Here is a 14688-nt window from a genome sequence, read left to right on the forward strand (position 1 = left end):
AAACTACGAAAGAACCAAACAAGGTGTTGTATAAGCTGAAAGCGGTGGTGAAATAGACAAAACGGAAAAACAATAGGAGACCGGCGATTGCAAAATGACTACTTCTAGAAAACTGCTAAATAGCGATCGTTTTAAAACTGCTTGTAGCGAGATAGCTTCCAAAAGCGGAAAGAGACAGAGGAGAGCAACTTGAAACTAGAATTACGACTTTTATAGACTAATACGTTATGCAAAGGAAAGCGACATTAAGCAGTTAATGAAACAAAAGCAAAGCAAACTAATGATAAGGCGAACGGTAACACTAAAGGACAAGCATGTACTAATAAAAAGGTGATAAGTAACACTAAAAGACAAGAACTAAAAAAGATGTTATTGAGCTTTACAAAAAAACAACTGATTCAACACTTAGATCCTACACATGTATTACTTAATAAATTGGGATAACGGAATGCAAAATGTACATTTATCAAATACATGTACATATTAAAGATCTATTGTATATTTATTGCAGGGAAAAGTTTCAGAGGCAGAAATCTGGTTCAAAAAAGCACAAGTGTTAGATGAAAGTGATCCTGCATCCTGGACTCATTATGGTATGTATTCAATTGTTTATTATTCCGCAAAATAAGAGACGGTAATAGACCGTAGTGCTCCGGTTCGACCGGTTTAGATCAGAGCAAATACGAACGAAACGGCAGTTTTTCAATGAAAGAAATTGTTTTCAACGCGATACGAAGCATGAGAATTTAGCTTGTCGTCACTGGTCTCTCGTCACTTCGTTTATACAATCAAATAAAGGACATTTGGCTGTCTTTCTGTGCTGTTTTACATGGTTCACAAGCGCCCTGAAGGACAGATGATGCATTTTTTTAGAAACACTTTGACCAGATAAAATTGAATCAAAATATAAACACCTTTTTGGAGTGGAATTTAATAAATCTCTTATTCGATGGTTTAACATAGAATACTCGCGGACATTTTGCTCATTGCTCGTATTTTTCTCGGCGCGGAAAAATACTACGCAACTTGCAAAATATCCGCACGTATTATATGTTAAACCGTCGAATAAGATGTATGTATTTGAAGGGCGGGTTATAGACGAAAGATTGAAGTGATCGTTACACTTATCAGGACAATTTAAGGATGTTGCCTACTATTGTTATTGCGCATACGTTCTGCGCATCTCGAGATACTCGGATTTCCTATGGGTGGTGCTTATTACTCAATACAGGGATATTTTTGTGCGGTTCAAAACTATGCGGAGAAAGCAGAGCTTAGCAAGTTCTCTTGGAATCCAAAAAGAAAATTGGGGGTAACCATGCAGTTTTCAGAGATAATTTAGCTTCAATTTGGAAAAGAACGCCATGCATTGCTTTGCATTTTAAAGCTTTTCCCAAAATATTGTTGATTAATTGTCTTCGAAAAATGCGTGGTTACCCCCAGTTTTCTTTTTGGATTTCCATAACACTTGTTACGATCTGCTTTTCCCACATATTCAGTTAACTGCGCAAAAATACTTTTGAATTAGTAGGTACCATCCTTAAAGGGGCTATGTCACGCGAAAATGATGTAATTTCACGACACCCAAAATGCCCAAAAGGTAGAATGAAACATTGCAATAACCACCTAAAACTGTTTAATAAGATATAAGAAATACAACAAAAGGAATGAAAAGCATGGATGGACACAAATGGTCAAGATAGAAACGGATTGCATTTGAAAAAAGTCGGCCCGACGCTTTTCAAATTTATGGCAAATCGCCTGGATAAGGTGTCGTTTTTGGTCAGAATCATCTTGTTTGTGATGTAACGATAGTTTTATCAGTAAAGGAATTCCACGTTACCATTTTTTAGTTTTTAAACTTGTGATTAACTACATGTAAAGATTTCCCCGAAACACCTGAAATAACGTGACATAGCTCCTTTAAGCATTGTCTCAGTATCGACACCTGAAATTTCAGTCGGCTTCATTAGTTATTACTTTCCGTAATGAGGAAAAGTTCCTTATGAGCTCATTTGATTTATGAATTTTAAGTACTAACTTATACTTAGACTAATAATGATAGTGTCCCAAGTGGTAAAACACCTTTGTTTTTTATTTGAAAATTTCAGGCCAGTTTTTGTTCGATCAGAAAAGAGTCATAGAGGCAGCTGCCATGTTTTCAAAAGCCATGGAGTTAGCTCCTGGTGACTTTGAGATTGCTTTTACTGCTGCAGGCCATCTAAGGTAAGTCACCCAAATAATATCACAAATACACAATGTATTTATAAGTTGAGTAATTACGTTTTATCATAAAGTTGTAAATTATAATAATATTATTTAAATTTTGTTCTGCTTGACGTGATACATTTTTTAACTCTTACTTTCTACTGTTTTGCTTTGAATTCCTCATAATTTGGACCACTTAAAAAATTAATGTTTGATGCTTTTGAGTGTTCTGGTACATTGTATGTACATAGAGGATGTCTCTTGACATTCTTTTAAAAGTGTGTTTTCTTACTTTAGGGAAATTGGTGAGAACCAAAAGGCTGAGGATTGCTACAAGAAAGCAGCTCAGTTGAACCCACAGGTAACACATTTTTGTCAAGCAATAATAATATTTGTTTATTTTCATCTACTCTTAGTCCAAATTGGAAATTAATGAAACTATTATATAAAAAGAATTATTTTATGGTGTATGTACCTGTGAGAATAAATAACAAATAATTTATTCACAATTCAAGATTATTTACAAAATGCAATTGATGAAATTAATGTACGAAATTTCATAAAAGTTCAAAATTATATATAATGCAAAAGCATTTAGCTTGAAAGTTGCCCAAGAACTTTAAATGCCCGCGGTGGCGACGTTTATTTTGCAGTCTAAGGAGTGTTCTATCTTGCTGTGAAAAGGCGTTCGTGAACCTCTCACGCATGTGTGTGCCGATCTTAGAAGTTCGAAAGAGATTTGTGTCCTGAGCCATGCGATAACAGTGTTATACGGCTCGGTGTCCTTCTGAGCTATCTTATCTGCAAGATGCTTCAGGAAACGCTGACACTCATCTCCCATTCCGCCATTGGTTCCAAACACTAAAGGTGTGAATGAACCCATCTCTACATCTAGCACCCGCTGCAGGTACTTGCGTTTCTTCTCGTCCTCTTGCTCCTTGAATACTTCAGATGTTGTCGTGTTATGGTAACACTTGGAGTTAACATGCGTAACTCCTCTTGACCAGAAACCTCCCGCCTTGATGTCTAATCTTGCCTCAGAGCATTTGACAGCACTTCTCAAATGTAGACGCTCGTTGTCGAGGGGTGGAAGGCGTGGTTCGATTTCCACATTGTTGCAGACCTAATTATTGATGAATGCCGTTAATAAATTACGGACACCATCATTTCTCTGCGATACAAAGCCCCCCTTTTTACATGAGAGAACATGGCCTTCAGTAAATTTATCCCCACACACGCATAGACTTGGTAGATCGACTAGATGCAAATTATACCGTAAGCGTAGCGAGTCTCTGAACTCCTGCTTATTCAGGGCTAAGCGCTAATCTGAGAGAGGCATCGCATTCAACCATGAACTTGCGCTCCACTCCTGCATTATGACCAGCACAAACTTGTATGCGACCTGCCGCTTCTTTTATTTCCTCCTTTAAGAAACCGCTGACCGCTTTTCCCACTATTCGCCTCAGGACCTCTTCAACACCGATTGGTCTTAATCCAGGGTTCTTATCGAGCGGCATGAGCCTGCAAGATGTAAAGGCTTCGAGTAAAGATGGATGGTACGATTTCTTAAGCAGATTTCTTGTGAACACGGCTATCTCTTCTCTTAGAATTTTACCCTCAGTCTTACAGTTCTTAGAGCACAGGATTCTCCTATAAAGCTCCGACTCCATTCCCGATGGCCCTGCTGAGCCCTTGGTTTTGCTTGCTTCGATCTTCGTCTATGAGATCATACACGTTTGGTGGAATATAATCAACTGGGCACCATCAATCTTTAGCTCACCAATAGTGACGTCACAGTAATGTTAGCTAGTTTCTGTTCCTCCTATTTCTATGAGCGGCCATTTCAGAAACGTTTTCGTGAGTCCGTGCAACAATGATGAGAGAATGATCATCTTACAACAATGTAGTTGCTGATTGGCTATGAATGAAAAGACATCTCAAATATCAGAGTCCAAGCAGGATTTAAACCTACCACCTGCTTAACACCAGACGGATGCTTTCTACCCATCGAGCTATTAGAACTCTTAGGGAGCTACATGCAACTAGGTCGCTTATCAGGTCCTCTATAGACAAACTGTCCCTCACCATGTTGTGTACTAGTTAATGGTGTAACAGTGTGCTGTTGTGAGAACGATGATGATCTAGTTGCTTGGTAACAGGTGAAAAGACATCTATTATAATTATAGGCAGGAGGCCAAACATTCACAACATTTCAATGTAACATATCTTGCAACATTGTTGCATGATGTCGCGACACATGTTGAACGGGCTGGCACTACATGCAACATTTTCAACACAACATTCAATGTTTATGTGCCCTAGGCCCCTGGTGCACAACAAGTGGACCTAGCATGCATGCCCTAGTGCAACAATGTTGCGTGAACGTGACCAAACAAGTACAACATCAATGATGCAACATCCAAAATGTTGCCCGAAAATTTTGACCATTTTCAAATTTGATCCAACAAGTTGCAACATATCGCAACAGGGTGGCCAAACATGTGCAACATGTTGTGCCCAACAATGTTGCAGGATGTTGCGTTGAAATGTTGCGAACATTTGGACAGCCCTTTAATAACACCGGTCATTTATACTCTTCCTGTTGAGCTACAGTGTACTGTTTAGCTAGAACTCTCAGAGCACTAACTACTGTAGGCCTCTTATCATGATTATTTCTTTATAGACAAAGTGTCCCACTGGGTAGTGGGCTCTACAATGTTGTGCTCCTCAAAGTTCTGCTGAAAAAATTACTATCCATTAGATAACTCAGATGCTTTTGATAATAGAAAGGTTTAGCATAGCGTTGCAACAAAATATTTAATAGTAAACCTCAGCATTTTACCCAAAATCAAATAAGCTCATTTCATTTATTTTAGCTCACATCGTGCCAGTGTTTTGTAGACAGAATCTGTAGAATCACTCAGGCTGGTTGAATCTTGGATTTGGTTCTGTTAACAATAATATTGTGAATTGCTGCCTATCCTTCCGACAGCTTTTAAGCCAGTCCAAGAGAGGACAAGTTCTAAATGCAAAAGTCTCATTCTCGTTTCGTTTCCCAAAAATTTTAGGACAAGACACAATATCAAAGGCTTTTTAAAATCTACTAACCTAAGGCTACTGCTACCACAAAGCCTGAACTCACTTCCTAATCCTCCTTGTTTCTGCAGGGTATCAATAATAATTCGGTTGAGTATCCAGAGCAGTATGCCCATGCACTATCTGTCTTTCACTAAATTTTCTTTGCAGATATAATTTATGATGGAATCTAAGATTTTACTTGAGATACTGAGCAGTCTGTAGCAATATTCAGTCCATTACATACTCCTGTGGGTCACTCTTGGGAGTGCCCTCTGCAAGGGTTAAACAAGTAACAGTTTCCTTTGCTTTTTAAAATCACGATTTCTGTAAAATTGCAGAATCCTGCTGCTCACATGAATCTTGGAGCCATGTTGCATGTGCAGGGAAAACTGGATGAAGCAGAGAAGAGCTATATAAGAGCACTGGAGCTGAGACCAGGAGACACATTGACTGAGGAAAATCTTGGTAAACTGAGGTCTTTAAAAGCAAGGAACAAAAGGACCATGATTCACCAGAGTTAGTTTTTTTGAACTGTAACACAAGGCAGTCAGTCGGAAAGCCCTACGTTTGGTAAAGTACGCAGTGCAGCCAGGTATAAAGCACCTGAAAGGCATTTTAATGGAAACTGCAACATCGTAGCCCAGGCTTAAAGCCACTATAAGAAGGTAGCACTTTCTTCAGGAAACCGACTATTTTTGGTAAGGCTGTACATGGGATAAAAAAGACATTAGATGATGCATTCTTCCATACAAGATAAAGGAGAAAGGATGGAAAATCTGAATTATTTATTTACCTAATCTTGGGGTCAGTTCCAACATTTTCCTGAAGTACAATGTGCTTGATCAGGTGTCCACACTGGAACACTTGATTTTCTCGCTTCTGTTCTAATCTGTTCAAGATTACTAATAATAGCATTCATATCATTCAGAATAACATTAAGGAATTTCAAGCAGCTATAACAAGAACTTTCACTGAAACATTCACTTTTTGTGGGTCATAAAATTCTCATACATCACTTTTTTGTACCTGTAGACTAAGTTATTAATTTTTTCTGCAATTGATGAAATTTTATTTGCAGAACTGGGATGGCATCAGCCTTAAGATGTACATTTGGCAATTGGCATGCATTAGGTTCCTTTCCTAATTTTGCCCATAATGACAGAAACTTTTAAAGGAGTGGAGGGTGGAAAGTGCAGGTTGCAGCTCATTGTTTTACCATAACAGAAACAACCCAAACCTTTACAAAAATGCTAACCGTAGGCTTAAACATTATCTAAAACATAGTGTTTAGGCCTAATGTTTGCATTGTTAAAGGTTTTGTTTCAGCTATGGTGAAACAATGACCTGCAAGCCTAACCTGCAGTTTACACTCTCCAGGTCGAGTAAAATTGTCTGGGCTGAGACATGAGACAGAGTATAATTTATTAAGGTAGCTTACTACAGTGTTCCGAAGAAAAAGACCAAGATTTTGAAATCTGTGAATTAAAGCAACAGGATGTCTCTTTGGAAGTGCTAGTCACTGCAATTGATGTAATTTTACCTAACAAATAAATGAAAATCATTGAAAAATGCTAAATATAGTGACTGAGCTCCTGGAGGGGGAAGGACTAGACATTTCAAAGGTTTTTTTTTTCTCAAAAACTAGCTGTATGACCCCTCCTTAAAATTTCAGGATTTCCTTAGTGAGAAAAAATAATCATGTGTAAAAATGAATACTTAAATCTGTCAGGTTTTTCGCAAATGACAAAAGCGCGGTTTTTGGACTATTTTGATCATAACTGAAAAACTGATAGATCCTTGAAAAAAATGTTGACGGTTTTCGTCTTCATATTGTTTGCTAATTCCCAAAATTTTGAACCTGGTCGTACGGCTAGGTTTTGGAAAAAGGCTTTTGAAATGTCTAGTTTCCAGTCCCCTGTCCTGGAGCTCGGTCACTATATTTAGCATTTTCCGCTGATTTGCATTTATTTGTTAGGTAAAATTACATTTTTCATCAATTGCAGTGACTAACACTTCAGAAGAAACATCGTGTTGCTTTAATTTCACATATTTCAAAATTTTGATCTTTTTCTTCGGAAAACGGTAGGGAGCCACCTTAAGTCCTGAATCCCAGTTGTCAATGGGTTAATTACAGGTTAACGCACTCGGCGAGTGAATTACCGGGATTTACCTGCACGAGTTCACTAACAATGAACGACAAAATTTCAATACCGCACGAGGCCGCCGAGTGCGGTATTGAAAATTTCGAGTTCATTGTTAGTGAACGAGTGCAGGTAAATTCCGATAATTCAAGAGCAACGAGTGCGTTAACATTTTTATTATTCAAATTGAATACACTGCACAAAGAAACACTACACTGAAACAACTATATACTAGGTAAAACAGACAACTAGCGTGAATGAAAAATTTAAAATTCGCAACCTTACCTTTCAAAACAGATATTCCCCAAGCAGTTGCTTTCTTGGTGTTTTTAGGAACTGCATCATCAATGAGGGAATCGATGTCTGCTTCGGACAAATCGTCAAACTTCGAGTCGCCCGAAGCCACGGTGTAAAGACAGTGGTGTATTGAATTTACACCACGGCTATTACACCACGATAATGACGTCAAGGCGGTTGTTTCGTTATAACTCAGTGTCACGTGGCACAAATCAACCAATCAGAAAATCAGAATTCGTACAGTGTATGAAATTTGAATAATAATTAACATTATTTTCTCGTTTTTTGTGTGTGATTTGCATTATCAACTTCAAGTTGAAATAGCTATTATTTTTTTAGTTTCATACGTGGATTTTGTCCATGTGGTGGGTATTGAGCTTTTTTGGGCTTCCTCAGGAGTAGGGGGATGAAACATTTACAGGAATAAATAATTAGTTTTGTGGAAAACTAAAAGTAAATTCAAAAGAGTAAAATGGAACTCTCTATTTAGTTATTACAGTCACTTGTGTAGAGATTATGTTCTTAGACTGTTAGAGTTCTTAGAAATTATTTTTTTGTAGAAACCTTTATAATTTCATAGAAATATTGATAGGGTTCAAAAGTGTTCTTTGAGGAAAAATAGTCTTATTTAAATGTTAAGATAAGCAGAATTACAAGATCTGATTTATTTATTTTACTTTTATAGCGAGAATATGGATGTTTATTTTCTTGTCATCTGCCGTTTATTTAAATTATTTATTAAGCATGATCCCATGCATGCACACCTAGAACACATCCACACACAGCAATTTTTAATTTCAATTGATAGAGTAAATGACAAGCAAAACTGCAATAAAATACAACTTAACAGAGAAAGTGGGTAAATGTGTTTTTGTTAACTTAAAGACAAATTGTAAGGAAGAGATAATCAAAGACATCTTTTCCAGACTGTACTCAGTCGTTCAAAGAGTGGAGAATGAGATCCAGTTGGGAAGAGCTCTATATGGCCCTGGGTAACTTTGGTTTTGATAGCACTTACTACATGACTGGATTGCGATGAGAACGAAGAAGACCTGATAATTAAGTGCATTTATGTAGGGCCATACAGGGTATTCACATACACTGTACGAGTTCTTTTCCCCCTCAATGACCGAACAAAGCTATGGAATGAGCAAAGCTTTGAGAAGAAGTAGATAGCCTTTAGCACGAAGTGTTGTAATAACGCATGAGAAGGACAGTAAACAGCCCCTTGATTGGATGAAATGGCCTTAAATGCAAAAACCTTCTCAAAGTTCAGTTAACTGTTAGATTTGAAGCAAAGTCTTCTTGTGGGCATTAAATCCTGGTAATGACAGGAGCAGACAATAAAAGGCAAAGTGATACATCTGCATCAAGACTGAGGCAAGGGCAGTTTCACTGTTTCACTGAGGTTTTTTTTTTAAAGCGAAATGTGCAAAATTAGGTTACCGTTTGGCTGTAAGATTTTGTTTGCATCTACATCGCCTATGCAACATGAACAAAGACTCAACCAAAAGAATTCTTCTCTCTTTTAATCTGCATTTGCATATATCACAAACACCTCCTTAACTAAATGTCTGTAACATGGCCTAGCGTCTTTTAGGCACTTAGAAGGTTCGATTTTAATGAAATGCATTGACCTCCAGACAGAGTGAGGATTGTCTTCCCCAGGTACCGTACAGTTACTAACTACTAACTACTACAACCGTTATGCGAAATCATAATGGATGCCAGTCAGTCCTGTGAATGCGTTACCACAATATTAATCCAAAAGCCAAATTTAAAAAAGGAACAAATACCAACTGAAGGCAGTTAAATTTCCTACATTTAAGTTTACTCATGGGTCAACTTCAAATTGCATCTATTCGAGCAATTTGTCAGACAACGTTTGGCCAAATTTTTCCAATGGTTTAAGTGCTTGAGTGAAATACACGTAGAGACTTTCTAGGGCAACATTAAACTTAAAAAAGGTTGCTGTTATTCATCGTGGTGAAGTACAATAATAATACCCTCTTTCTTTCTTGAAGAAATCACCAAGACCAGGAAACCGAATAGCAGTGCTGAACCCACGATCGAGTACAAGTCTACTGCGGTTTTACCCTATTTCAAAGGCCTATCCGAACAACTTCGCCGCTACCTACAGCAACAAAGCATACGCGCTGTTTTTCAGTCGGAGACTACATTAAGATCACATCTAGTACGACCGAAAGACGCTGTCGAGCCGACTAAACAAGATGGCGTGGTTTAATGACTGCAGTAAAGTCTACATCGGCGAGACTGAAAGACCTATGTAAGATAGAGCCACAGAACATGAGCGAGACATCCGACTTGCCCGTACCCAGACCTCCGCCGTTTCAGAACACGCTAACAACACCGGACACAACCCGCTTTGGAACGAAGTAAAGTTTATTGATCGTGATCCTCATTGGTACGCACGCAGGGTCAAAGATGCGATTCACATAAGGCTTCACCCAAACAACATCAAAAGGGATAGTGGAATAGATATTCCGGAAGCATTGGATGCCCACGATCAAGAAACACAACAACAGGAGAACCGAAGGAACAACACACTGAAACAGCGAGGATCGAAATGCACCAGTCACAGCTGCTGAAAACCAACCAGCTTAAAAGGTGACGCGTAACCAGTCGACCTCATCGCCTGATGAAGACTAGCAGTATGCAGTCGAAACGTCGCGATCTAGATCACAAGTGACCACATCGTGAGACAAACGAGAACTTAAAACAAGTCCATGAAAAAGTTTACTGTCCATTAGACAAAATTTGAATATACTTTTTCTCATGAAAACAAGCCACTAAACTGTCACAGCCTTTGCCCAGCGCAATCGCATCAATTGACGTTTTCTTTTGTGGGAAAAGAGGAAACCATTGCACCACGAAGATTCACGACAAGGACTGATTTCAGGAGCAGAAGAAATTGCGGCGAGACCACGTACCCCTCCTTCTCCCACATGCCCTCTATGAAAAATTATTTGTATCCAGTCCTCCTCATCATTTCGCCTCAATCTTGGACAAAACTCGTTGGGAAAATGTGACGCTCTAATTTGTCTGTGTGATAAAAATTAAGTTCTTCCTACGACCAAAGGCTTGCACAGTATCTTGCGCATCAGATTGTAAGGACCAATATACTTTGTAAGTGCATGCCAAATGATGCTTAAGCTGGAATTTTTCCCTAGAGTTTTGTCCAAGATTGCTGTTACATTTAACGTGTCGCTCGGATTTTCGAAAAGCAGTGAGGTTATCACAATTCTAGTATGATATTTGATATGCATTACAAATCAATTTTTCATACGTGATGTATATCTATCAAGGCAAAAATTTGTATTTGAAATAAGAAGAGTTCTGAAACTGAACTCATTATCATGTAAGGTAAAACGCCTGATGCACACTGTACCACTTGAAAGTCGGTTGGTTACAGAAGCTTTGTAAATACAGGAGAAGGGGGGGGGGGGAGGGGGGTGGGCGGGTTCCTTAATTCTGTTAAGCTAAATATATCACTACAATGGACGTGCAGTTAAAGTAAATTTCTTCTTAAAGCAAAGAATAAATCTCTAAGAGTAATTGTTACTTGCTGAGTTGAAGGTACATGTACAGTACTGTTGCAGCCGCTGCATTGATTGCTTTATTTTTCTTCGTTCATTTTGCTTTTTCACTATTAAGTAGGCGCTTTGCAGAACCGAATAGCCTAGATCTTATAGCGCAGTGCGGCCATCGGCGGAGATAAAATGTGGCTAAATAGATATTGTAACTTGCGTGGAAATTGTCTTTTAATCAGGAAGGCGATAAAATGTAACCTACAGTTACCACTCACCTTGGTTTACGAGTGTCAATGGGATCGTTCTCTTGACAACTGCTGCTTTCTTTTCTCTTTTCTTAAGTCTATTCCTTTACAAAGCCTACCTTTACTGGTACAACTGCATGTATAGACTGTTCACAGTCCCCTATTTTTCCGTTTGATCGTCGGGTTGGAGCACAAACTGCCGCCATCTTCGTTTTTAAACAGCGAGCGCGAACTGGGGAGAGCAGGTCTCCCCAGTTCGCGCTCGCTGTTTAATAACAAAGATGGCGACAGTTCAACCAACGGTGAACCAAGTCTATCCCTCAATTGAAGGATTATTCTTAATTGTCAACTTCTTCCAAGTGAAGTATTATCGTTCATTTTGGACTCTGAAAGCTCGATAGGGATCATGGGAAATGGACATATTTCATTTTAAAGCCAAACCCCAATGTCTGGACTCGCAGGACTCGAACCTGGGAATGTGTGATTAATAACCCCTTCACCTAACAACTAGACTACCACATCACTGTCTGCGAAGTTACCATTTTTTATTAATTTCAATAATGCTTTTTTCCAAAAGTGCTGCTGTAGACGTGTATTAACACCCGCTAAGAAGCAAGCTTACATAGTGAAAAATGTCGGTTACCAAACTTCAAGAGAAAGCTAACCATTTTAAAATCAAGCTTTAGACTAGGGGTTCGGGGTTCGCTGGGCCCACCCTAAATCCGCCGTTGGATTTCTTGTCAGAACCACACACGAGGCTGCCATGGACAGTATCTACTAACAGCCAAAGAAACCAACTTGCAGTCGCTCCCCGGGACATAACACATCTCACGAAAAAACTTGCCTTTTTGATCAAAGATCATCTTGATTGCATCTGTGCTATCATAGACAAAGAATACGTCTCTGTGGCGAGCTGCAATCAAGTTGTTTCCTTTCAGCATTTTGGATGTGAATGCCCATTTTTGACGTCTTTCAGGCCTGTATACCATGCCGGACTCCCGGGCCGGATGCTTCTCTAAAAGTAGTGAGGACAAAGTGACCTTCGACGTCAACTGACATATTCTGAAATTTATATGTAAGCGATGCATTTGTTAGCCTCCCACCCAGATTCTCTTAGGAATTCGTCAAGCGTTTCAAGAGAGTCTGCGTGGGAGGCTATGCATTTGGAGGTTGAATGCAATTTCGAATAGACCTTATTCATAAATGGCGGTCACATTAATAATTCTTTTGTCCACGTGCAAAATTAGCCTACCAAGCCTCATTTCAGAGCAAGAATTCTTTTCAATTGACTGTATCGTATCGAGGCTTGGTAGGCTAATTTCCACTTTGACAAAAGAATTATAAATTGACCGCCATTTATGAATAAGGTCTATAAACACTCCGTCCTTGTCAAACAGGAGAAGGCAATTTTTCTTTCTGTTCAATACAACATTCTCATCGTTATTGCAATACCGTCGTTATTCCCTTGAGATCCCCATATCCTAATTGATACTCTGTGTGGATAACCAGCTGGGGTGAGGACATGAACACGTTTGTTTTCTGCATCAAGAACAGCAAGTCACTAGACAGAGTGGAAACTGCCACGGCGCTTGGCACAAACTCCGAGTCAACTTGACGAATGATACGCCAAGGTTTTAAGATAATTCCAGGAAGGGGATTCATTTCTTTTGAGGATCTGTACTAAAGTTTACCAAGGACCTTTCCGAACATATAACGACTTTCTTGGGTACCAAATGGATCGAAGGAACTCCATTTCTACGCAAACTCCGCAGTTTTGAGGACTCCGCTTTGAAATTTTGAATACGACTTGCACATTCCTTTTCAAATGCAGTTTTGAGCCCCTGAACATTCTTCCAATCGTGCTCATCTTTGATCTTCTCCGCACTGTGAAGACATGTTGAAACTTTGTTGGACAGCTGTTTTACTATTGCGTACTAAGCTTCAAATGGATCTTTGGCAGCCATTTCTGCAAATGTGCATAAACCTAGGACATGGGTTTCTTTTCTTCGTCCTCGATTTTCCTGATTCAACGACTGCCTTCAGATCTCATCCGAGTTTTGTTTTCGTTTCGATCGCTTTGGCCGTTACCGTTGCAGCCGCGCGAACTGAGCGCGTTGTTTGTTTGGTGATTTTCTTGATCTCCTCTCGGGATTGGTCAATGGATTCCAAAATAACTTTCCTTTTTTTCTTGACAGGAGAATTTTCGACAAGCTTTTTCAGCAAATGGTTGGTCGGTAGGTCAGCAACTCCCAAAGGAGGAATCTGCGACTGTTTGCGGGCATACAGGACACTAAATTTTCCTCTTTCTCTGACTTTGCCGAGCTATGTCAATGAGGCATTTTGCACAAACGTGTGCACAAATGGGAAGACATCTGGGGTCGTCAAATATCTCCAAACACACAGGACATTCGAGTTCCACGCTTACAACTGAAGCCAAACCTGAACTTGAACCTTCAGCCATTTCTGATTTTCAGTACCGCTTTGCAGACTGAGTTCTCTCCGCGAGATGGGAGACTTGGCTGAGCGAAGAAACAGACCGATCTATTTTCAGACTACCTTTTCCGTAAAAAGACAAAGACATTTCCGGTTCGTTGACGATATGACGTCAAGTTAGATTCTTGTGATTGGTCATCGAGCTCCTGCGGGAGTCTCATTCGCGGAAAATTCAATCTAAAAATAAACCGGTCTTTGAAAACGTCGTGACAAGCCTAGGAATGTAGGACTGTTGTTCGCTGCTGGTCATGGGTTCCTGGCTACTCACACTGGGAAAAACCGGGTAAGGAATCGAAACGAACGAAAATATTGGGTATACCCCACGTGTTTCCTGAAGCTCAGCAACAACCGTACAATCGCGTCCCGTTGGTTCATTCATTGCAAACCGGTAAATGAAAAAGATTGTGAACAAAGACGACTTTTTCCGACCTGAATTAAGTCTTACTAAAATCAGTTCAAGTGCTAGTCTAGGTGTTACGTGAACAGACATTCCATAAAGGAAATAAAACTTGTAACTTTTAGATAAGAGCACGAAATACATTTGCTTGCGTTCCGCACTTCCTTGTTGTGCAAATCTTTTTCATATTCAAACTTACGTTGTCCTGTCCCGGGACTTCCTCTTTTCCTGCCCTGCAAGGACCAAAACGAAGGCACTTTGCAAAGTGAAAGGAGAGG

The 14688-nt window shown here is 39.3% G+C and overlaps 1 protein-coding gene across 1 annotated transcript; it reads left to right on the forward strand.

The window, feature by feature from the left end:
* The first annotated feature begins 224 nt into the window (after positions 1-224).
* On the forward strand, positions 225-8579 carry LOC138042259 (protein O-mannosyl-transferase tmtc2-like). The gene is made up of 4 exons (XM_068888096.1): positions 225-593; positions 2112-2226; positions 2506-2569; positions 5625-8579. Exons 2-4 carry the CDS (start codon positions 2156-2158, stop codon positions 5805-5807), a joined length of 318 nt encoding a protein of 105 aa, XP_068744197.1. The 5' UTR covers positions 225-593; positions 2112-2155; the 3' UTR covers positions 5808-8579.
* The last annotated feature ends 6109 nt before the right edge of the window (positions 8580-14688 follow it).

Source organism: Montipora capricornis, chromosome 3 (genome assembly GCF_036669925.1).
Source record: "Montipora capricornis isolate CH-2021 chromosome 3, ASM3666992v2, whole genome shotgun sequence".
In the NCBI taxonomy this organism is placed as follows: Eukaryota; Metazoa; Cnidaria; class Anthozoa; order Scleractinia; family Acroporidae; genus Montipora; species Montipora capricornis.

What these genes read in the sequence shown, in the direction of transcription:
- LOC138042259 (XM_068888096.1), top strand. Translation starts at nt 2,156, where the DNA reads ATGTTTTCAAAAGCCATGGAGTTAGCTCCTGGTGACTTTGAGATTGCT. An exon ending in ACTGCTGCAGGCCATCTAAG is followed by an intron (nt 2,227 to 2,505) that starts GTAAGTCACCCA and finishes TTCTTACTTTAG; the next exon opens with GGAAATTGGTGAGAACCAAA. An exon ending in CAGCTCAGTTGAACCCACAG is followed by an intron (nt 2,570 to 5,624) that starts GTAACACATTTT and finishes GTAAAATTGCAG; the next exon opens with AATCCTGCTGCTCACATGAA.